General features: G+C 48.7%; 1 protein-coding gene across 1 annotated transcript in view; it reads left to right on the top strand.

Moving 5' to 3' along the window:
• Positions 1 to 21,357, top strand: part of ttn.2 (titin, tandem duplicate 2) — a 219,533-nt gene that overhangs the window by 160,141 nt on the left and 38,035 nt on the right. The window contains 62 exon segments of the mRNA XM_030381745.1: positions 210 to 497; positions 618 to 1,205; positions 1,309 to 1,413; positions 1,506 to 1,703; positions 1,847 to 2,143; positions 2,293 to 2,877; positions 2,978 to 3,280; positions 3,412 to 14,522; positions 14,524 to 14,560; positions 14,563 to 15,239; positions 15,241 to 15,513; positions 15,515 to 15,650; positions 15,653 to 15,697; positions 15,700 to 15,754; positions 15,756 to 15,796; positions 15,799 to 15,816; positions 15,819 to 16,123; positions 16,126 to 16,827; positions 16,829 to 16,864; positions 16,866 to 16,949; positions 16,951 to 16,974; positions 16,976 to 17,090; positions 17,093 to 17,188; positions 17,191 to 17,204; positions 17,207 to 17,279; positions 17,282 to 17,581; positions 17,584 to 17,651; positions 17,653 to 17,721; positions 17,723 to 17,806; positions 17,808 to 17,885; positions 17,887 to 17,924; positions 17,926 to 18,122; positions 18,125 to 18,285; positions 18,288 to 18,791; positions 18,793 to 18,892; positions 18,895 to 18,992; positions 18,994 to 19,081; positions 19,084 to 19,127; positions 19,129 to 19,204; positions 19,207 to 19,233; positions 19,236 to 19,464; positions 19,466 to 19,536; positions 19,539 to 19,640; positions 19,643 to 19,992; positions 19,994 to 20,039; positions 20,042 to 20,244; positions 20,246 to 20,282; positions 20,285 to 20,329; positions 20,332 to 20,361; positions 20,364 to 20,408; positions 20,411 to 20,475; positions 20,477 to 20,501; positions 20,647 to 20,678; positions 20,681 to 20,737; positions 20,739 to 20,796; positions 20,799 to 20,858; positions 20,861 to 20,901; positions 20,903 to 20,945; positions 21,042 to 21,119; positions 21,122 to 21,239; positions 21,241 to 21,275; positions 21,278 to 21,357. Of these exon segments, the coding sequence (XP_030237605.1) occupies positions 210 to 497; positions 618 to 1,205; positions 1,309 to 1,413; positions 1,506 to 1,703; positions 1,847 to 2,143; positions 2,293 to 2,877; positions 2,978 to 3,280; positions 3,412 to 14,522; positions 14,524 to 14,560; positions 14,563 to 15,239; positions 15,241 to 15,513; positions 15,515 to 15,650; positions 15,653 to 15,697; positions 15,700 to 15,754; positions 15,756 to 15,796; positions 15,799 to 15,816; positions 15,819 to 16,123; positions 16,126 to 16,827; positions 16,829 to 16,864; positions 16,866 to 16,949; positions 16,951 to 16,974; positions 16,976 to 17,090; positions 17,093 to 17,188; positions 17,191 to 17,204; positions 17,207 to 17,279; positions 17,282 to 17,581; positions 17,584 to 17,651; positions 17,653 to 17,721; positions 17,723 to 17,806; positions 17,808 to 17,885; positions 17,887 to 17,924; positions 17,926 to 18,122; positions 18,125 to 18,285; positions 18,288 to 18,791; positions 18,793 to 18,892; positions 18,895 to 18,992; positions 18,994 to 19,081; positions 19,084 to 19,127; positions 19,129 to 19,204; positions 19,207 to 19,233; positions 19,236 to 19,464; positions 19,466 to 19,536; positions 19,539 to 19,640; positions 19,643 to 19,992; positions 19,994 to 20,039; positions 20,042 to 20,244; positions 20,246 to 20,282; positions 20,285 to 20,329; positions 20,332 to 20,361; positions 20,364 to 20,408; positions 20,411 to 20,475; positions 20,477 to 20,501; positions 20,647 to 20,678; positions 20,681 to 20,737; positions 20,739 to 20,796; positions 20,799 to 20,858; positions 20,861 to 20,901; positions 20,903 to 20,945; positions 21,042 to 21,119; positions 21,122 to 21,239; positions 21,241 to 21,275; positions 21,278 to 21,357 (19,988 nt within the window).

Consider the following 21,357-nt stretch of genomic DNA (forward strand, 5'->3'; position numbering starts at 1 on the left):
CAACGCTTTTGTCAAACATGCATGTATACTTTCTTACAACAACTTAAATTGCCTTAGACTACAAATTAAAATGTGTATGGAAATTGCACAGAATATGAGCAAAATACCTTTAAATGAATGAAAATGTTTAATATGAAATGGGTCAGTAATTATAATGATCTCCACCTGGCTAGATATCTGATGCTTTTCCTATAATTACCTTGCCTCAGAACAACCTGGCCCGGTATCAGAATTCAAGCCTCAGAAGCTTACCAAAGACTGTGTGACCCTGGGCTGGAAGAGGCCCATCAGCGATGGAGGTAGCCACATAACCTCCTACATCTTGGAGCAGAGTGAGGGGGAGGAGAAGTGGAAACTGCTGGAGCAGGGGAAGAACATGAGCCACACCCTGGGCGAGCTGACGGAGGGTAAGGAGTACTCCTTTAGAGTCAAGGCTCTCAATGAATCTGGAGAAGGACCCCCCATTGAGCTGACCATTGTGGCCAAAGACCAGATTGGTAAGTTCATCTTGGTTCGCCTAAACCTTATTTTAGGAATTATTGTTGATGAGTCATTTCAGATGATATTCAGTCTTTCTTCTGTTTATTACATTGCTCTGTGTTCCTCTTGACTTCCAGTTCCACCCAGCTTCGACTTGAGTGGTCTGCATGATCTGACCTACGTGGCCAAGGAGGGCAGCACAGTGCGCATCAACATCCCTCTGATGGGCATCCCGTATCCTGCGGCAACCTGGAAAAAGGGAGATGTTGGCCTGGGAGACACCGGCCGGATGTGTGTGGAGGCGTCTCAGGGCCTCACTACCCTGCTCATCAGAGACTGCCAGAGGGCCGATGCCGACACCATCAAAATCACAGCCAGGAACTCAGCCGGCTCCAAGGACTGCCAGTTCAGCCTGAAGGTGGTGGGCCGGCCGGGGATCTGCACGGGACCCATCAAGTTTGACGAAATCACGGCAGACGGAATCAACCTGGAGTGGGGTCCGCCCACGGACGACGGGGGTGCAGAAGTGTCCAACTACATCGTAGAGAAGAGGAGGACCACGGACAGCAAGTGGGCCACGGTGGCCTCTGCAACTCAGAAGAACACCATTAGGGTGATCAGGCTCCATGATGGGATAGAGTACATCTTCAGAGTGTTTGCAGAGAACAAATATGGAGTTGGGGAGTATCTGAGATCAGATCCAGTCATTGCCATGCATCCATTCAGTGAGTTACTTTTGATCCAACATGATCTTCATCCAATGTATTTACATTAGGATGGCTGTTATGATGTTCTTAATGTTGCCCTCCTTCTTTGCCTGGTCTGTAGATGTTCCCGAAGCTCCTGCGCCTCCAGAGATCGTCAGCATCCGTCACGAGTCTGCCACCCTGAACTGGAATGATCCAAAAGACTCTGGGGGCTCCCCAATAACTGGTAACATGAGATAACTATTCATTATTAGCTGATGTATATAATAATTAATTTAGTAGATGGAACAACATGTGTGTGTGTGTGTGTGTGTGTAGGATACCATGTTGAGTTTAAAGAGAGGAACAGTTTGATGTGGAAGAGGGCCAGCAAGACTCCTCTGAGGGTGAAGGAGTGCAGGGTCACCAGCCTCATCGAGGGGCTGGAGTACGAGTTCCGGGTCATGGCCATGAACATGGCTGGGCTGGGTAAAGCCAGCAGGGCCACTGAAGCTGTGGTTGCCCTGGATCCTATCGGTAAGTTCACTACTTATGCTAGAAGGTTACTATATTTGATTTTTAGAGTTTTTAGCGACCCAGATTCCAATCTGTGGTACAGGCACAGATGCCCCTAAAAAGGTTTAAAAGAATGCTGATGGATATGTGATTGTTCCCATCAGATCCTCCGGGCAAGCCTGATGTGATCAACGTCACAAGGTGCTCTGTGACTCTGATGTGGACAGCGCCCAAGTACGACGGCGGACACAAGTTGACGGGGTACATGGTAGAGAAATTAGAGGCCGGAACCAAGGCCTGGGCCAAGGCCAACCACGTCAACATCCAGAGCTGTGCCTTCACTGTTACAGACCTAACAGAGGGAGCTCAGTACGAGTTCAGGATCAGGGCTAGGAATGCTGCTGGAGCCATCAGCAATGCCTCCGAACCCACAGAACTGCTCACCTGCAAGGATGAATATGGTAGGAGAGAGAGCATCGACATTCGTAGTGTAAATAATGCATGGACACATCCTAATGAGACAGCAGCTCGATATATGGAATTTCAATTTGTAGTGTTAACAATACATGGTTACACAGTAATAATGTTGCTATTCTTCTGTCTGCTGCAGAACCTCCATCAATCACCATCGACCCAGAGATGAAAGATATTTCTGTGAGGGCTGGCGACACAATTGTCATCACTGCCTCGAAGATCCTTGGTAAACCACCACCCACCGCTGTGTGGTCCAAGGCTGGTCGCGAGTTCAAGAACTCTGACATTGTCAGCATCACCAGCACCCCGACCTCCTCTACCATGTCCATCAAGTACGCAAGTAGGAAGAACACTGGAGAATACACCATCACCGCCAGCAACCCCTTCGGCATCAAGGAAGACCACATCAAGGTCAAAGTTCTTGACATCCCCGGACCTCCAGGCCCAATTAAGGCCAGCAACATTTCAGCTGAGAAGTGTACCCTGACTTGGCTTCCCCCTGATGAGGATGGAGGATCCTCCATTAAATGCTATGTCCTCGAGAAGCGAGAGACTAGCCGCCTGCTGTGGACCAAGCTAGCCGAAGATGTCATGGATTGCAGATTTGTAGCAACCAAGCTGATCAAGGGCAACGAGTACATCTTCAGAGTGTCTGCTGTAAACCAGTATGGAACTGGAGACTCTGTGCAGTCTGGCCCCATCAAAATGACTGACAGTTACCGTAAGTATAAACTAGAACGCTTGTTTAAATGCTACATAAGGACTTGTGATTTTTGTATGTTTCTATCAACTCAGTAATAATTATTTTGTTCTTCCTCCAGGTGCACCCGGTCCACCATCGACGCCAGAGGTTGATAACATCACCCGAAACTCAGTCACCATTTCTTGGAAGAGACCAATCGTGGATGGAGGAAGTGACATCAGAGGTTATTCTGTTGAAAGGAAGGAGAGGAAAGGAATGCGCTGGGTGAGAGCATCTAAGAGGACGGTCCCTGACTTGCGTTTCAAGGTGCAAGGTTTGAGTGAGGGAGTCGAGTACGAGTTCAGAGTGACTGCAGAGAACAAGGCTGGCTTCGGGGAACCCAGTGAGCCTTCTCACCCAGCTATGACCAAGGATATCGTATGTAAGTAAAGCCTACATCAACACCATGTCATCATGTCTCAAACTGTAACCTAATATACCAAAATATAATATACCAGTAGTTATTTTAAATTTATTCTAAATTATACTAAATACATTTTTACTTCACACCAGATCCACCTGGTCCTCCATCCAACCCAAGAATCACAGACACAACCAGAACTACGGCCACATTCAGCTGGGGTCGCCCTCATTATGACGGAGGTCTGAATGTGGATGGATACATAGTTGAGTACAAAAAGGAGGGACACGATGACTGGGAAAAAGCAACACAGACGCTTCTTCGAATCACAGGATATGTTATCGGCAACCTTGAAAAGGGAGGAAAGTACCACTTCAGAGTCAGAGCTGAGAACACGGAGGGTGTCGGAGAACCTGCAGAAATTGAGAAGGTGATAGATCTTATCGATCAGGAATCCCTACCAGACTTTGAGCTTGATGCTGAGCTGAGAAGAACCCTGGTGGTCAGGTGTCGGGCCTCCATACGCCTGTTTGTTCCAATCAAGGGACGTCCCATACCGGATGTGACCTGGAGTAAAGATGACACCAACCTGAAGATGCGAGCTCACATTGACACAACAGAGTCCTTTACACTGCTTGTCATTCCTGACTGCACCAGATATGATGCTGGCAAATATAACCTCTGCCTGGAAAATGTTGCTGGAAAGAAGACTGGCTTTATAAACGTCAAGGTTCTGGACACACCTGGACCACCAATCAACCTCCAACCCAGAGAGATCACCAAGGGCAGCATCACCTTACAATGGGAATTCCCAATCATCGATGGTGGATCTAAGATTCACAACTACATCATTGAGAAGAGAGAGGCTACCAAGAAAGCCTACACAGTTCTAAGCACTAAATGGCAGAAATGTTCCTTCAAGATCCCTGATTTGGAAGAGGGTGCTTACTACTACTTCCGTGTGTCTGCTGAAAACGACCTTGGAGTGGGAGAGCCTGCTGAAACCCCCGAGCCCATCCGGGTGTCTGAGGCCCCCTCGGCTCCTGAGGATCTATATGTCACTGATGTTTCTTCAGACAGTGCTAGCCTGTCCTGGGCCAAACCCCTGCATGACGGTGGGACCTTGATCACAGGATACGTAATTGAAGCCCAGAAGAAGGACACAGACCAATGGGTCCATGTGGCTGCCATCAAGGCCCTGGACTACGTCGTCACAGATCTGACTGAGGGCGCAGAATATATCTTCCGCATTATGGCGGTTAATGCATCAGGCAGAAGCGATCCTCGTGAAAGCAGGCCAGCCATTATTAAAGAACAGACAAGTGCACCATCATTTGACATGCGTGGCGTCTACCAGAAGATTGTGATTGCTAAGGCTGGGGACAGAGTCAAGGTGGAGATCCCAGTGCTTGGCAAACCTAGACCTGTGGTATCCTGGAAGAAGGAAGACACATCCTTGAAGGAGACACAGAGGATCAACACAGAAACCACAACTACCTCCACAATACTCAATATTAGTGAAATCAAGAGGACAGATGGAGGCCAGTATTCCATCACAGGAAAGAACCTATTGGGCACCGTCACTGAAACCATCACAGTCCTTGTTCATGACATTCCTGGGCCTCCCACTGGACCCATCAAGATAGAAGAGGTATCATGTGATTATGTTCTGCTGTCCTGGGAGGGACCAGAGAACGATGGAGGGGTTCCCATCAACAACTACATTGTTGAGATGAGGGAGACTATCGGCACTTCCTGGATGGAGCTGGCTGCTACAGTTATTCGGACCACATTCAAAGCAGCCCGCCTGACAACAGGAGTACAGTATCAGTTCCGTGTCAAGGCCCAGAACAGATATGGTATTGGACCTTCCATTGTTTCTGAGTCGGTTGTTGCGGCGTATCCATTCAATGTTCCGGGCCAACCTGGTACACCGTCTGTAACATCTTTCAACAAGGACTCTATGACTCTGAGCTGGAATGAGCCTTCCTCAGATGGAGGCAGCCCGATCCTTGGCTACAACGTAGAGCGTAAGGAGAAGAACAGCATTCTGTGGCAGAAGATCAGCAAGGCATTGGTTGTTGGAAATATCTTCAAATCTACAGGTCTTGTCGATGGTATTGCATATGAATACCGTGTCATTGCTGAAAACATGGCTGGCTTGAGCATAGCTAGCAAGCCCTCGGAGACAATGTATGCCCTGGATCCAGTAGACCCCCCAGGCAGACCTGTGGCTCTGAACATCACCAGGCATGAAGTGACTGTTTCATGGACAAAACCGGAGGGAGACGGAGGATTCTCCATCACAGGATACCAAGTAGAAAGAAGAGAGCTCCCCAATGGACGCTGGCTTAAAGCTAATTTCAACAACATCCTGGAGACTACATACACGGTCAGTGGTCTGACTGAAGAGACCACTTATGAGTTCCGTGTGTGTGCCAGAAACTCTGCAGGAGCTGTGAGCACCCCATCTCAGCCGTCAGACGAGATCACATGCAGAGATGACATTGAGGAACCAAAGCTTGATGTTGACTCTTCCTACAGCAGCACAGTTGTGGTAATGGCAGGAGAGTTGTTCAAATTGGAGGCCAACGTGAGCGGTAGACCGATCCCCTTATTGGTATGGTCCAAAGATGGTAAAGAGCTTGAGGACACAGCTAAACTGGAAATCAAGTCCTCTGACTTCCACACAACTCTGGTAGGCAAGGACTCCTTGAGAAGGGATGGTGGAGTTTTTACTCTGACAGCAAGCAACCCAGGTGGCTTTGCCAAGTTTACATTCAATGTTAAGGTGCTTGACCGACCCGGACCGCCAGACTGTCTCACAGTGTCTGACATCGCTGCTGAAAAGTGTGTTCTCAACTGGCTTCATCCCCCTCATGATGGAGGTGCTAAGATCGAGTACTTTATCATTCAGAAGCGCGAGACTAGTAGGCTTGCCTGGACCAATGTGGCTACAGACCTTGAAGCCAATAGATTCAAGATTACAAAGCTTCTGAAGGGCAATGAGTATGTATTTAGGGTCATGGCCGTAAACAAGTATGGCGTTGGTGAGCCTGCAGAAACACAAGCTGTTATTTGTGTCAACCCCTACGTTGCTGCTGACCAACCCCAACAGCCCGAAGTGACTACCATCACCAAGGACTCAATGGTGGTCTGCTGGGAGCGCCCCGAACATGATGGAGGTAGCAGCATCAACACCTACATTGTGGAGAGGAGAGATAAGACTGGCTTACGCTGGGTGAAATGCAACAAGAGGACAGTATCAGACCTCAGATTCAAGGTTTCCGGCCTTACACCCGGGCATGAATATGAATTCAGAATTCTAGCTGAAAACAATGCTGGTTTGAGCCAACCTAGTCAATCAAGTCCATTTTACAAAGCCATCGACACCATTTTCCAGCCAGGACCCCCTGGCAACCCCAGAGTGTTGGACACCACCAAGTCCTCTGTCACTGTTGCCTGGAACAAGCCTGTGTATGATGGTGGTTCAGAAATCACTGGCTACATTGTGGAGACTTGCCTTCCTGAGGAAGATGAATGGACTATCCACACTCCAAAGAAAGGGTGGACTGCCACCTCTTTTACGATCACCAGCCTGAAGGAAAACCAGGAATATAAAATCAACATTTGTGCCACTAACAGTGAAGGTGTAGGAGAACCCACAACTGTGCCTGGTACTGCCAAATCCGAGGACAGGCTGCTTCCTCCAGAGATTGAGCTTGGAGCAGAGCTCCGTAAGGTGGTCTGCATCAGGGCCTGCAGCACCCTCAGGTTGTTTGTCCCCATCAAGGGAAGACCAGCGCCTGAAGTTAAATGGTCCAGAGAGCATGGGGAATCCCTGGATAAGGCCATCATTGAAATTACTCCTTCCTTCACCACTCTCCAAGTGGAGACAGTGGACAGGTTTGATGGAGGTAAATATATGGTTACTGTTGAGAACGCCTCAGGAAGCAGGACCGCCTATGTGAACGTCAGAGTGTTGGATACTCCTGGAGCACCTCAGAATCTAGTGTTTAAAGAGGTCACCAGAGATTCGGTCTCCCTTGTATGGGATGCTCCCCTTATTGATGGTGGCTCCAGAATTCGCAACTACATTGTTGAGAAGAGAGAGTCAAACAGGAAGGCCTACTCAACAGTCTGTGCAAGCTGTCACAAATCCAGCTGGAAAGTTGGAGATCTGGAGGAAGGAAAACTTTACTTCTTTAGAATTTTGGCTGAAAATGAGTATGGCGTCGGTCTCCCAGTAGAGACTATGGAACCAGTTAAAGCATCAGAGAAGCCTCTGCCACCAGGAAAGGTATCCCTCCTGGATGTCACAGGCACAAGCGTCACTCTTTCATGGGAGAAACCTGAGCATGATGGAGGCAGTAGGATAACAGGTTACATTGTTGAGATGCAGGGTAAAGGCAGTGACAAATGGACCCAAGTTATGGTCTCCAAGTCCAATCAGACAGTTGTATCTGGCTTGACTCAAGGAGAAGAGTACATGTTCCGTATCTCGTCAACCAACGAGAAGGGAATGAGTGATCCTCGTGCCCTCAGTATGCCGGTTCTGGCTAAAGATCTTGTCATTTCCCCAACCTTCAAGCTGATTTTCACCACATTCAGTGTAATGGCAGGAGATGATCTGAAGTTAGATCTACCATATGCTGCTTGTCCAAAGGCTGCGGTAACTTGGCTCAAGGATGGCGTTGCTCTTAAGGAAACAACTAGAGTCAACGCTGAAGCTTCTGAGAAGAATCTCCACATGATCATCAGGGAGGCCTGCAGAGAAGATGTAGGAACATACACGATTAAATTGAGCAACACAGCAGGAGAGGCTACTACAGACATAAGTGTTGTTGTTCTTGATAAGCCTGGTCCACCCACTGGCCCTATCAAACTGGATGAGATCACTGCTGACAGTCTGGTCTTGTCCTGGAACCCACCAGAATATGACGGAGGGTGCTCCATTAACAACTACGTTGTTGAAAAGAGAGACACATCAACCACTAACTGGCAGATTGTGTCTGCTACAGTTGCACGAACCATCATTAAAGCAGCTCGTCTTAAGACTGGATCTGAGTACCAGTTTAGGATCGCCGCCGAGAATCGATATGGCAAATCTTCAGTTCTGCTTTCAGAGACCATCGTTGCTCAATATCCATTTGAGGTTCCCAGTCAGCCACGGTCTGCGGAAGTCCAGTCGGCCACCAAGGAAAATATGGTGATTGTGTGGGAGAAACCTAGCAGTGATGGTGGAAGCAAGATTTTGGGCTACCATGTGGAGCTCAAGGAGAGGAATAGCATTCTCTGGGCAAAACAGAACAAACAGATTATCCTTGAGACCAGGGTCAAGGCTGCTGGCCTTGAGGAGGGAATCGAATATGAGTTTAGAGTTTATGCTGAGAATATTGTAGGCCTTAGCAAGGCAAGCAAAGTGACTGCGATGCAAGTCGCCAGAGACCCATGTGACAGCCCAGGCAAGCCAGAAGCTGTTATTGTCACCAGAAACCAGGTGACTCTGAAATGGACCAAGCCTGAGTATGATGGCGGTAGCAAGGTCACCGGGTATGTGGTGGAGAAGAAGGAGGGAGCAGATGGCCGATGGATGAAGGCCAGCTTTGCCAATGTCATTGAGACTCAGTTTGTTATCACAGGCCTGGTTGAGGACCAGCTCTATGAGTTTCGGGTTATTGCCAGGAATGCAGCTGGTGTCCATAGCAAGCCTTCTGACAGCACTGGAAGTATAACTGCAAAGGATGAGGTGGATCCCCCCCAGATTGACCTGGATTCCAAGTACTCCCAGAATGTAATGGTAAATGCTGGAGAGACATTCAGACTCGCGGCCGGATTCTCTGGTAAACCAGTTCCCTCTGTCCACTGGATGAAAGGCAAACAAGAGATAGCTGAAGCTGCTCGCTTAGAGATTAAGAACACTGACTTTACAGCCTGTTTGATTGTCAAGGAGGCAATCCGTGTTGATGGTGGCCAATACACATTGCTGGTGAAGAATGTTGGAGGAGAGAAATCTGTGAACATAAATGTTAAGGTTCTAGATAGACCAGGCCCTCCAGCAGGCCCTATTTCCATCTATGGAGTCAGCAGTGAGAAGTGCTCCATTGCCTGGAAGTCCCCCATCCAGGATGGTGGCAGTGATGTCTCCCATTACATCGTTGAGCGGAGAGAGACAAGCAGATTGGTCTGGACTGTAGTTGACCCTAAAGTTCAGACCCTGAACCTCAAGATCACCAAGCTTCTTCCTGGTAATGAATACATATTCAGAGTGATTCCAGTCAATAAATACGGAATCGGCGAGCCTCTGGAATCTGAGCCAATGATTGCCAGAAACCCATTTGTCACCCCCGACCCACCAACAGAGGTGGAAGTGTCTACCATAACCAAAGACTCCATGGTGGTGACCTGGGAGAGACCAACTAATGATGGAGGCAATGCCATCCAAGGATACATAGTTGAGAAACGTGACAAGGAAGGTGTGAGATGGACAAGATGTAACAAGCGCACCGTATGCGAGCTTCGCTTCAGAGTCACAGGCCTTCTGGAAAACCGCAGCTATGAGTTCCGAGTTTCAACTGAGAACGCTGCAGGCATCGGCACACCTAGTCCTGCAACAGTCTACTACAAAGCTTTAGATCCCATCTTTAAACCAGGCCCACCAAACAACCCCAAGGTGGTGGACTCATCCAGAACAACCGTCTCTCTGACATGGGGAAAACCCATCTATGATGGCGGTTGTGAGATTCAAGCCTACATTGTTGAGGCCTGTAATGGCACCGATGAGTGGTTTATGTGCACTCCTCCCACCGGAATAATCAACACCAAGTTCACAGTCACCAAACTGCTTGAGAAACACGAGTACCAGTTCAGAGTGTGCGCCATCAACAAATTTGGTATCGGAGAGCATGCCAATGCCCCTGGAAAAATACTCCTGGAGCAGAAACTGGAGGCTCCAGACCTCGACCTGGACACTGACATGAGAAAGATGATCAACATCAGGTCTGCCAGCACACTCCGGCTGTTTGTTCCTGTGAGGGGACGTCCTGCTCCCGAGGTGAAATGGGGCAAAGCAGAGGGGGAGATCAAGGAGACTGCCCAGATTGACAATACAGGCAGCTATGCTTCTCTTGTTATTGAGAATGTTGACCGATTTGACACTGGCAAGTACACACTCACGGCAGAGAATCCTAGTGGAGTAAAGTCTGTCTTTATTAGTGTAAGAGTCTTGGATTCACCAAGCCCTCCAAATAATTTCACAATTAAAGAAATCACCAAAAATTCTGTCACATTGACTTGGGAGCCGCCACTCTTAGATGGTGGCTCTAAAATTAAACACTACATTGTGGAGAAGCGGGAGAGTACCAGAAAAGTCTATTCGCCCATCACCACATGCAACAGGATGTCTTGGAAGATTGAACCTCTTCCAGAGGGTGGAATTTTCTTCTTCAGGGTCCTGGCTGAGAATGAATATGGTATTGGCCTCCCTGCTAAAACCACAGAACCAGTGAAGATTTCAGAGAAGCCCCAGCCCCCAGGTAAAGTCAGTGTTGTTGATGTGACTCGAAAGAGCGTGACACTGTCCTGGGAAAAACCTGAACATGATGGAGGCAGCAGGATCAGCTACTACGATGTGGAGTTGGCACCAAAGGATAGCTATGCATGGACTGTGTGTGCGAGTGTGAAGGCCCTTGAAACCATGGTAACCAACCTGCAAAAGGGTGAAGAGTATCAATTCAGAGTTACTGCTGTTAACGAAAAGGGAAGAAGTGATTCAAGACAACTGGCTCAAACAGTTGTAGCCAAAGACCTTGTGATTGAGCCTTCTCTGAGGCCTGTGTTGAGTTCCTACAGTGTCCAGGTAGGCTATGATTTGAAGGTGGAGGTGCCAATGTCCGGCCATCCCAAGCCAACTATCACTTGGACGAAGGATGGAGTTGGCCTGAAACAGACCACAAGAGTAAATGTCACCGACTCTGCTAATCACACCACCCTAACCATCAAGGACGCCACAAAAGAGGATGGAGGCATGTACAGCATTAACATTGCCAATGCATTGGGATCAAAGGATGCCACCATTGAGGTGATAACACTGGATAAGCCGGGTCCAGCCACAGGCCCTGTCAAGTTAGAAGACATCAGTGCTGAGAGCATCACTCTCAGCTGGGAGCCACCAACATACACTGGTGGCTGCCAGATCTCCAACTATGTTGTTGAGAAAAAGGATACAACCACTGTCAACTGGTTGGTGGTGTCTGCCACTGTTGCCAGAACAACACTCAAAGTGTCAAATCTGAAGACGGGTGCTGAGTACCAATTCCGAATCTATGCTGAGAACAGGTATGGAAAGAGTTTTGCCATTGACTCAGAGCCAGTTCTGGCCCAATATCCTTTCCAGGAGCCTGGTCCACCAGGAACACCATTCGTGTCGTCATACACTAGGGATTATATGGTTGTTGAGTGGCATAAACCTCCATCCGATGGAGGCAGTGCTATCCTGGGCTACCACATGGAGCGAAAAGAAAAGAACAGTATCCTCTGGACTAAAGTCAACAAATCTGTCATCCAGGACTGCAGGTACAAATCCACACCCTTGGAGGAGGGAATTGAGTATGAGTACCGGATCTATGCTGAAAATATTGTTGGAATCGGAAAATGCAGCAAAGTTTCAGAAGTGTGTGTTGCCCGTGATCCATGTGATCCTCCTGGCTGCCCAGAAGCTATTATTGTCACCAGACATTCAGTGAAGCTGAGGTGGAGCTCTCCCCAGTATGACGGTGGATGCCTTGTTACCGGGTATGTTGTGGAGAAACGTGACCTGCCTGAGGGACGCTGGATGAAGGCTAGTTTTGCAAACATAATTGACCATGAATTCACAGTCCTTGGTCTGACTGAGGACTGTAAATATGACTTCAGAATCATTGCAAGGAATGCAGCTGGAGCTGTCAGCAAGCCCTCTGAGTGTACAGGCTCCATCACCGCCAAGGACGAGGTGGAGACACCTAAATATGAAACCGATGCCATGTTCAATCAGACTATTGTTGTCAATGCTGGGGAATGCTTCAGTTTGGAGGCCAGTGTAGAAGGAAAACCTATCCCCACTGCCCAGTGGTTCAAGGGAAATATTGAAGTGGAGAACTCAGCGAGAGCTGAGATCAAGAACACAGACTTTAAGGCTATGCTTCTTGTGAAGGAGGCCATTAGAGTGGATGGTGGTCAGTACACTCTGGTCCTGTCCAATGTAGCTGGAACCAAGACTGTTCCATTCAGTGTGAAAGTTCTGGACCGGCCCGGCCCATCTGAGGGACCGCTCAGAATTGGGAATGTCACAGAGGAGAAGTGCTCTCTGTCTTGGCTACCACCCAGGCATGATGGCGGAGCAAGCATCTCCCATTACATTATTCAGAAGAGGGAGACAAGTCGCCTGGCATGGACAGTTGTCTCCAGCGACTGTGGAGCTACGATGTTCAAAGTCACTAAACTACTCAAGGGCAATGAGTACATCTTCAGAGTCATGGCTGTCAACAAATATGGTGTCGGTGAACCCCTAGAGTCTACACCCGTCATCATGAGGAATCCATTTGTTCCTCCTGGTGCACCTCAAGAGCTGGAGATCACCAATATCACCAGGGACTCCATGACTGTCTGTTGGAGCCGCCCTGAGGCCACTGGAGGAAGTGACATTGCCGGCTATATCGTGGAAAAGAGAGACAGAGCCGGAGTGAGGTGGACTAAGTGTAACAAACGCAGAGTAACAGATTTGCGTTTCAGAGTGACTGGCCTAACAGAAGACCATGAGTATGAGTTCAGGTTGTCTGCTGAGAATGCGGCCGGAGTGGGTCAACCTAGCCCAGCTACCGACTACTTAAAGGCCTGTGATCCTACATTTGAACCAGGCTGCCCTACTAATGTCCAGGTTCTTGACACCACCAAGAACACTGTTAGTTTGGCCTGGCACAGGCCCATATATGATGGTGGCTGTGATATCCAAGGCTATGCTGTAGAAATAAGCAAGGCGGATGAGGAGGAATGGACCATCTGCACCCCTCCTTCTGGAGTCATTGCTACCAAGTTCACTATTACAAAACTCATTGAGCATCAGGAATACAAGGTACGCATTTGTGCTATTAATAAGCTTGGGGTGGGTGAACCTGTGGAGCTCCAAGGAGTTGTAAAACCCATGGATAAGATGAATCCTCCAGAGATGATTCTGGATTCAGAGCTCAGAAAGGGGGTTGTTGTCCGTGCAGGGGGCTCCATGAGAATCCATGTCCCATTCAATGGACGTCCTATTCCAGACATCAGCTGGGCTAAGGAGGAAGGAGACCTCCCAGTTAAGGTCCAGATTGAGAATGGTGCTGATTACACACAGCTCTCAGTAGATATCTGTGACAGGAATGATGCCGGTAAGTATATTCTCAACCTAGAGAATAGTGCAGGTACCAAGTCAGCCTTCGTCTCTGTCAAAGTACTGGATACTCCTGGATCTCCTCTGAACCTCATGGTTAAAGACATCAAGAGGGACTGTGTCACTCTAATGTGGGAACCACCTCTTATTGATGGTGGTTCCAGAATCAATAACTATTTGGTTGACAAGCGTGAATCAACTAGAAAGGCCTATTCTAATGTTGACAACAAATGTACGAAGACAAGCTACCGCATCACCGGCCTCAGTGAAGGTGCTATTTACTACTTTAGAGTCATGGCGGAGAATGAGTTTGGGGTAGGCGTGCCCATCGAAACGCAAGACTCAGTAAAAACTTCTGAACCCCCACTGTCTGTGGGTAAGATCACTCTCACTGAAGTGGCAAAGACCAGCGCCTCTCTCTCCTGGGAGAAACCTGACCACGATGGAGGCAGCAGAATCATTGGATATTACATTGAGATGCAGCCCCATGGCTCAGAAGAGTGGGTAGTGGCCACGACAACAAAGACTTGTGATGGCACAGTCGCAGGCCTCAGCACTGGGAAGGAGTACCTCTTGAGAGTTTCAGCCTTCAATGAGAAGGGCAAGAGTGATCCACGAGCTCTAGCTGCACCAGTTACAGCTAACGACTTGACTATTCAGCCAAGCTTCAGGATGGCCTTTAACACATTCAGTGTTCAGACTGGGGAGGATCTGAAAATTGAAATTCAAGTGCTTGGACGGCCTGTTCCTAAAGTTGAATGGAAGAAGGATGGACAGGCCATCAAGGAGACAACAAGACTGAATGTGTTTAGTACAACATCATCTACCACTCTGCATATAAAGGATGCCAACAAGGAGGGACTGTGGTAAATACACTCTGACAGCTACCAGTGCTGCTGAACAGTGACAGAGGATATTACAGTTGTGATTCTGGATAAGCCTGGCCCACCAACAGGACCGTTGAAGATCGAAGAGGTCAGCTCAAACTATGTCAATCTTTCCTGGGAGCGCCCACAATACACTGGAGGCTGCCAGATCAACAACTACATTGTGGAGAAGAGAGACACCACCACTACAACCTGGCAGATTGTGTCCGCTACTATTGCTAGAACCACAATAAAAGTCAGCAACCTCAGGACTTGCATTGAATACCAGTTCAGAGTGTCTGCTGAGAACAGATATGGAAAGAGTTCCTCCATCCTGTCAGCTGCCGTTGTTGCTCAGTATCCATTCAGCGAACCAGCTGCTCCAGGTGCACCTTTTATCTCTGCTGCAACCAAGGACAACATGATTGTTGAATGGAAGCCTTCCTCAAACAACGGAGGAAGCCCTGTCATTGGCTATCACCTGGATAGGAAGGAAAAGAACAGCCTGCTATGGATCAGACTCAACAAGCTCCTCATCCCTGATGCCCGCTACAAGACCACAGAGCTGGAGGAAGGTATTGAGTATGAATTCAGAGTCTATGCTGAGAATATTGCTGGGCTCAGCCCCGCTAGCAAGGTCTCTCAGAGCACAGTAGCCAGAGATCCCTGCGACCCACCGGGCCCCCCAGAGGCTATCGTTATCGCCAGGGAACCATGTGACCCTCCAGTGGACCAGGCCCCTGTATGATGGAGGCAGCGCCATCACTGGCTACCTAGTGGAGAGAAAGAAGCAGCCAGACCCACGTTGGATGAAGGCTAGCTTTACCAACATCTTGGAAACTCAGTTCACATATCCCAACATGACTGAGGACTGTATCTATGAGTTCAGAGTCATTGCTAGGAATGCTTCCGGTATCTTGAGTGCTCCCTCTCAGAGCACAGGGGAAATTACTGCAAAGGATGAGATTGAAGCTCCGGATGCCCATCATGGATCCCAAATTCAAGGATCTTACCGTTGTTCATGCCGGCGAGACATTTGTTATCGATGCCGACTACACTGGCAAACCCTTCCTGATATCACCCTGGCTCAAGGATGGAAAGGAAATTGACAATATGACACCAGAATGGAGGTCATGAGCACTCTAACTCGCCAGTGTCTGACTGTAAAGAATGCATCCGAGTGGATAGTGGCCATTTTGTCCTCAAACTCAGCAACGTGGAGGAATCAAATGCTTCCGGTTAACGTGAAGGTTCTAGATAGGCCGGGTCTCCTGATGGACCTCTTGAGGTAAGGGAGTCACGGCTGAGAAGTGCTACCTCCACTGGAGCCACCCAACACACGATGGCGGAGCCAGCATCTCCCACTATGTCATTGAGAAGAGGGAAACCAGCCGCTTGTCCTGGACCGTAGTGGAGCCCAAGATCCAGGCCGTTAGCTACAAGATCACTAAACTACTGCCTGGTAATGAGTACATCTTCAGAGTTACCGCTGTGAATAAATTTGGTGGTGGTGAGCCTTTGGAATCGGAGCCTGTGATTGCTCGTAATCCCTTCACTACTCCAAGCGCTCCGTCCACACCTGAGGAAGGGTGCCCATTACGAGGGACTCCATTGTGCTGACCTGGGAAAGGCCTGACGATAACGGGGGAGCAGAGATTGATGGATATGTGTTGGAGAAACGTGACAAGGAGGGTATCAGATGGACCAAGTGCAACAAGAAAAGGTTGACTGACATGAGGTTCAGATGCGCAGGCCTCAATGAGGGACATTCCTATGAGTTTAGAGTCTCTGCTGAAAATGCTGCTGGTGTAGGCAAGCCTAGTCATCCCACTGATTATATCAAGGCCTGCGATGCCACGTACCCACCAGGTCCTCCCAACAACGCTAAGGTCACTGATCACTCAAGCACCACAGTCTCTCTGTCCTGGTCCAGGCCCATCTATGATGGCGGAGCACCTATCAAGGGATATGTTGTGGAGATGAAGGAGCTAACTGATGATGAATGGATTGTATGCACACCACCCACCGGAGTCCAACCCACTCACTACACAGTCAAGAGACTGAAGGAAAATGCAGAGTACAACTTCCGTGTATGTGCTTTGAACATCGAAGGAGTTGGAGAGCATGTGGACCTGCCTGGGTCTGTGGTTGCTGCTGAGAAACTTGAGGCTCCTGAGATTGAACTGGATGCTGACCTGAGGAAGATGGTCAACGTCAGAGCTAGCGCTACACTGCGTCTGTTTGTCCCATCAAAGGAAAGCCTGAGCCCTGAGGTGAAATGGTCTAAAGCTGACGGAAACCCTAACGGAGCGTGCTCAGATTGAAGTCACCACGCTCCTACACAATGCTGCTTATTGACAATGTGGACGATTTTGATACTGGCAAATATGTGCTGACCCTGGAAAACCTCAGTGGCTCCAAAATCGGCATTCGTTAATGTCAGATGTTCTTGACTCCCCAAGCACTCCTGTTAACCTGGAGGTGAAGGATGTCAAGAGGGACTCGGTCTCCCTCTCCTGGGAACCTCCTCTCATTGACGGTGGGGCCAAGATCTCCCACTACATGTGGAGAAGAGAGAGCAGAAGAGAATGGCTTTCACCAGTGTAAGCAACAACTGTGTCAGGAAACTCATACATGTTTCTGACCTTCAAGTTGGGGCCTGTACTATTTCCGTGTGTGCTTGCCGTCAATGAGCTAGGTGTGGGACTGCCTGCCTCCACAGAAGCTGTGAAGATCTCTGAAATACCACTGCCCCTGTGAAGATCACAGTGGTTGATGTGACACGTCACACTGTCAGTATGTCCTGGGAGAAGCACAGACCATGATGGATGGTAGCAAGATCTCCACTACATTGTGAGATGCAGCCTACGGGAGATGATAAATGGACTGTGTGTTGTGAGATCAAAGCACTGGAAGCCACTATCAATGGTCTTACAACTCGGAGAAGAATACTCCTTAGGGTTACTGCCGTGAATGACAAGGCAAAAGTGATGCCAAGCCACTTGCAAGCCCTGTTTCTGGTGAAGGATATCACTATTGAGCCCATCATCAACCGATGTTCAACATCTACAGTGTGAGGTCTGGAGCTGATCTGAAGATTGATGTGCCATTCAGAGGCAGACCCTGATCCAGAGGTCTCCTGGAAGAAGGATGGACACTCACTCAAGCAGACCACCAGGGTCAATGTTCTCCACATCCAAAACTTTGTCTACGATTGTGATCAAGGACACAACTAAGGAGGATGTCGGAAAGTATGAGATTGTCCTGACAAACACCAATCGGTACCAAATCAGCTGAGATTTCTGTAATTATCCTTGACAAACCGGGTCCTCCTAGCAACATAAAGGTTGATGACGGTGAGTGCAGACTTTGTCTGTCTGTCATGGATGCCCCAAGCTAGACGGTGGCTGCCAGATCAACAACTATGTGGTGGAAAAGAGAGACACCACCACAACTACATGGCAGATTGTCTCTGCCACAGTGGCCAGAACATCGATCAAAGTTCAGTCCGTCTTAAACCAGGGCACTGAGTACCAGTTCCGCATTGCAGCAGAAAATCGCTATGGCAAGAGCCATGCCATTGACTCTGCTCCATTGTTGCTCAGTATCCTTTCGAGCTCCCGGCCCCACCTACCAATATCCATATTGCCCAAGCCTTCCAGGTATGGCATGCTGGTGTTGTGGGCAGGCCTGCCAGTGATTGGTGGAAGCCCTGTGATGGATATCACGTTGAATGTAAAGTTCAGAGCAGCATCTTCTCTGGACGAAGGCCAACAGAGGCCTGCTTGCAGAGAACAGTTTAAGATGTCAGGAATTGAAGAAGTCTTCTGTATCAGTTAGAGTCTCTGCTGAGAATATTGCCTGCATTGGTCTATGCACCAAAGCAAGTGAGCCTGTCGCTGCCAGGGACCATGTGATCCCCCACGCAATCTCCAGGGTTACCAACATAACTAGAACCTCGGTCTCCCTCCTCTGGGAAAGACCTGACAACGATGGTGGAGCCAAGGTTGTTGGCTACATTGTGGAGCGAAGAGAGCTTCCTGATGGACGCTGGCTGAAGTGCAACTTTGCCAATCTGCTGGACACTATTTCGATGTCCACAGGTCTCACAGAAGATTTGCAGTATGACTTCCATGTCATCGCTAAGAATTCGGCTGAGCTGTTGAGCGCTCCCTCTGAGGCGACAGGGCCTATCACCGTCAAGGATGATGTAGATCCACCCGCTATTACCTTAAAGGAGAAGTTGCGACAGTTGGTTGTTTGTCAGGGCAGGAGAGATAATCAAGATTGATGCTGACATCACAGGCCGTCCCCTCCCTGTTGTCTCCTGGTCCAAGGATGGGAAGGAGATTGAAGCGAAAGCTAGTGTGAAATAACCTCCACCAACTTCAAAACCACCCTCATAGTGAGAGAGATTATCAGGAAAGACTCAGGACAGTATGTTCTGACCCTGCAGAATGTATGCAGGGACCAGGGCTGTGGCTATCAACTGTAAGGTCCTCGACAGACACCGGGCCTTCTTCTGGACACTGGTGGTGTCCGGCTTGACTGCAGAAAATGCAACCTGGTGTGGGGGCCTCCACAAGAGAACGGAGGTGGCTGAGATCATACACTATATCGTGGAGAAACGGGAAACTAGCCGCCTTGCTTTGACTCTGGTCCATGGAGACATGAAGGCACTACATGCAAAGTTACGAAGCTGCTCAAGGAAATGAGTACATCTTCAGAGTCAGAGGTGTCAACAAGTATGGAGATGGTGAGGCCCTGGAGAGTGAGCCTACCAAGGCTATGGATCCCTTCACCATCCCGTCTGCTCCAACTAACGTTCAGGTCACTGCCGTCACCAGCGAAGCCATGACTATCTGCTGGGAGAGGCCGGCCTCTGATGGTGGCAACAGCATCTCTGGCTACGTCATCGAAAAACGGGAGAAGACTGTCTTCGTTGGTGCGCGTAAACAAGAAGCCTGTCTATGACCTCAGAGTGAAGGCTTCCAAGCTGCGTGATGGCTGGAATATGAGTACAGAGTTTTTGCAGAGAATGCTGCTGGTCTCAGTGCTTCCAGCACCCCCTGCCCACTCACCAAAGCTGAAGATACACAGTTCCTGCCTTCACCCCAGCTAAGCCCAAAATCATTGACTCTTCCAAGACCACTGTTACCCTGTCCTGGAACAAACCATTGTTTGATGGCGGAGCACCTGTGACTGGCTACATGATAGAATACAGGAAAGCATTTGATGATGAATGGATTATTGGCGTTCAGAGCACTAAAAACACAGAGTCACCGTGTGGGGCTAACTGCTGGAACTGAATATGTGTTGTTGTAAAGTCTATCAACAAGGTTGGAGTCAGTGAGCCTAGTCCTGAGTCAGACACACAGGTAGCCAAAGAGAGAGAGGAAGAGCCAGTCTTTGACATCAGCAATGAGATGAGAAAGACTCTGATTGTTAAGGACGGGAGCTCCTTTTACAATGAAAGTGCCTTTCAGAGGCAGAACTGTTCCCAATGTGACGGGACCAAGGCAGATGTGGACTTGAGGGTCCGTGCAGTCATCGACACTACAGACACTTATACCTCAATCACCCTGGAAAAGGCAACCCGCGAAGACTCTGGCAAGTACACCATCACCTTGTCTAAGTTGTAGGAAACAACCACTCTGACACTTCACCTCAGAGTCCTTGACTCCCCTGGACCTGCTACTAACGTGGAGGTCAAGGGACGTGACCAGGACCTCTGCTACGGTGACCTGGGATACTCGGAGAATGAGGGAGGTGGACCAGTGAAGAACTATACCCTTGTGGATTTCGAGAAGCCAGTAAAAAGGGCTGGACCAGGTGACCGACACCTGCCACAGACTAACTTACAAGGTCTCAGACCTACAGGAGGAATGGTGTATTACTTCAAAGTTACAGGGGAGAACGAGTACGGAACTGGTGTTTCTGCAAGCAACCAAGGAGGGAATCAAGATTACAGGTACTACATTATAGCATTTACAAAGCAAATGAAACTCATTATAAATGTTACTAGATAGCTAGAATTTTAAAGCTATAGATCAAACTGGAGCTTGCTCTTTGCCCAAAGCAATTTGTGTAATTAAAATAAAAATATTTATTTCCAGAAAAAACCGAGCCCTCCACAAAGCTGGGTGTGGACTGAATGTGTCCAAGGAAAGCGTGTCTCTGATCTGGGCTAAACCAGAGCAGGACGGATGGCAGCAGGGTTACCAGCTACCTGGTGGAAGCTCTGGAGAAGGGCCAGGAGAAATGGGTCAATGTGGTGTGACCAAGTTCATCCACTTCACTGTGTCTGGTCTCAGAGAGAATGCGGAGTACTCTTCAGAGTCAGAGCGGAGAACCATGCTGGCTTCAGTGATATCAAAGGACATGATGACACCTGTGATGGTCAAAGACCAATCTGGTAGGTCTAAATCAACGGTTTCTTACGGTCTAGCCAGATCAAAACGATTGTACACATTTACACTGATTATACTAATTTTGCTCATTTTCTCCCTAGAATCTCCTGAGCTCATTATGAATGACTTTCCCACACAAACACAGTGTAGTCAACGCTAGGTCTACCCTAAAGGTGAGATACACTTACCGGCAGACCACTTCCAAAGGTCAGCCTGTCGAAGAACAATGTAATCCTCAAGTCTACCATGAGGTTCAACTCTGAGGTCACTCCTGACAGCATCAAAATCACCCTGAGGGAGGTATATCGGGGACTCTGGACGCTATGACATCACAGCCTCAACTCCAGTGGAACTACAAAGACTTTCCTGAACATTGTAGTTCTGGACCGCCCCAGTGCTCCAATTGGACCAGTGATA

Source organism: Gadus morhua, chromosome 16 (assembly GCF_902167405.1).
Source record: "Gadus morhua chromosome 16, gadMor3.0, whole genome shotgun sequence".
Lineage (NCBI taxonomy): Eukaryota > Metazoa > Chordata > Actinopteri > Gadiformes > Gadidae > Gadus > Gadus morhua.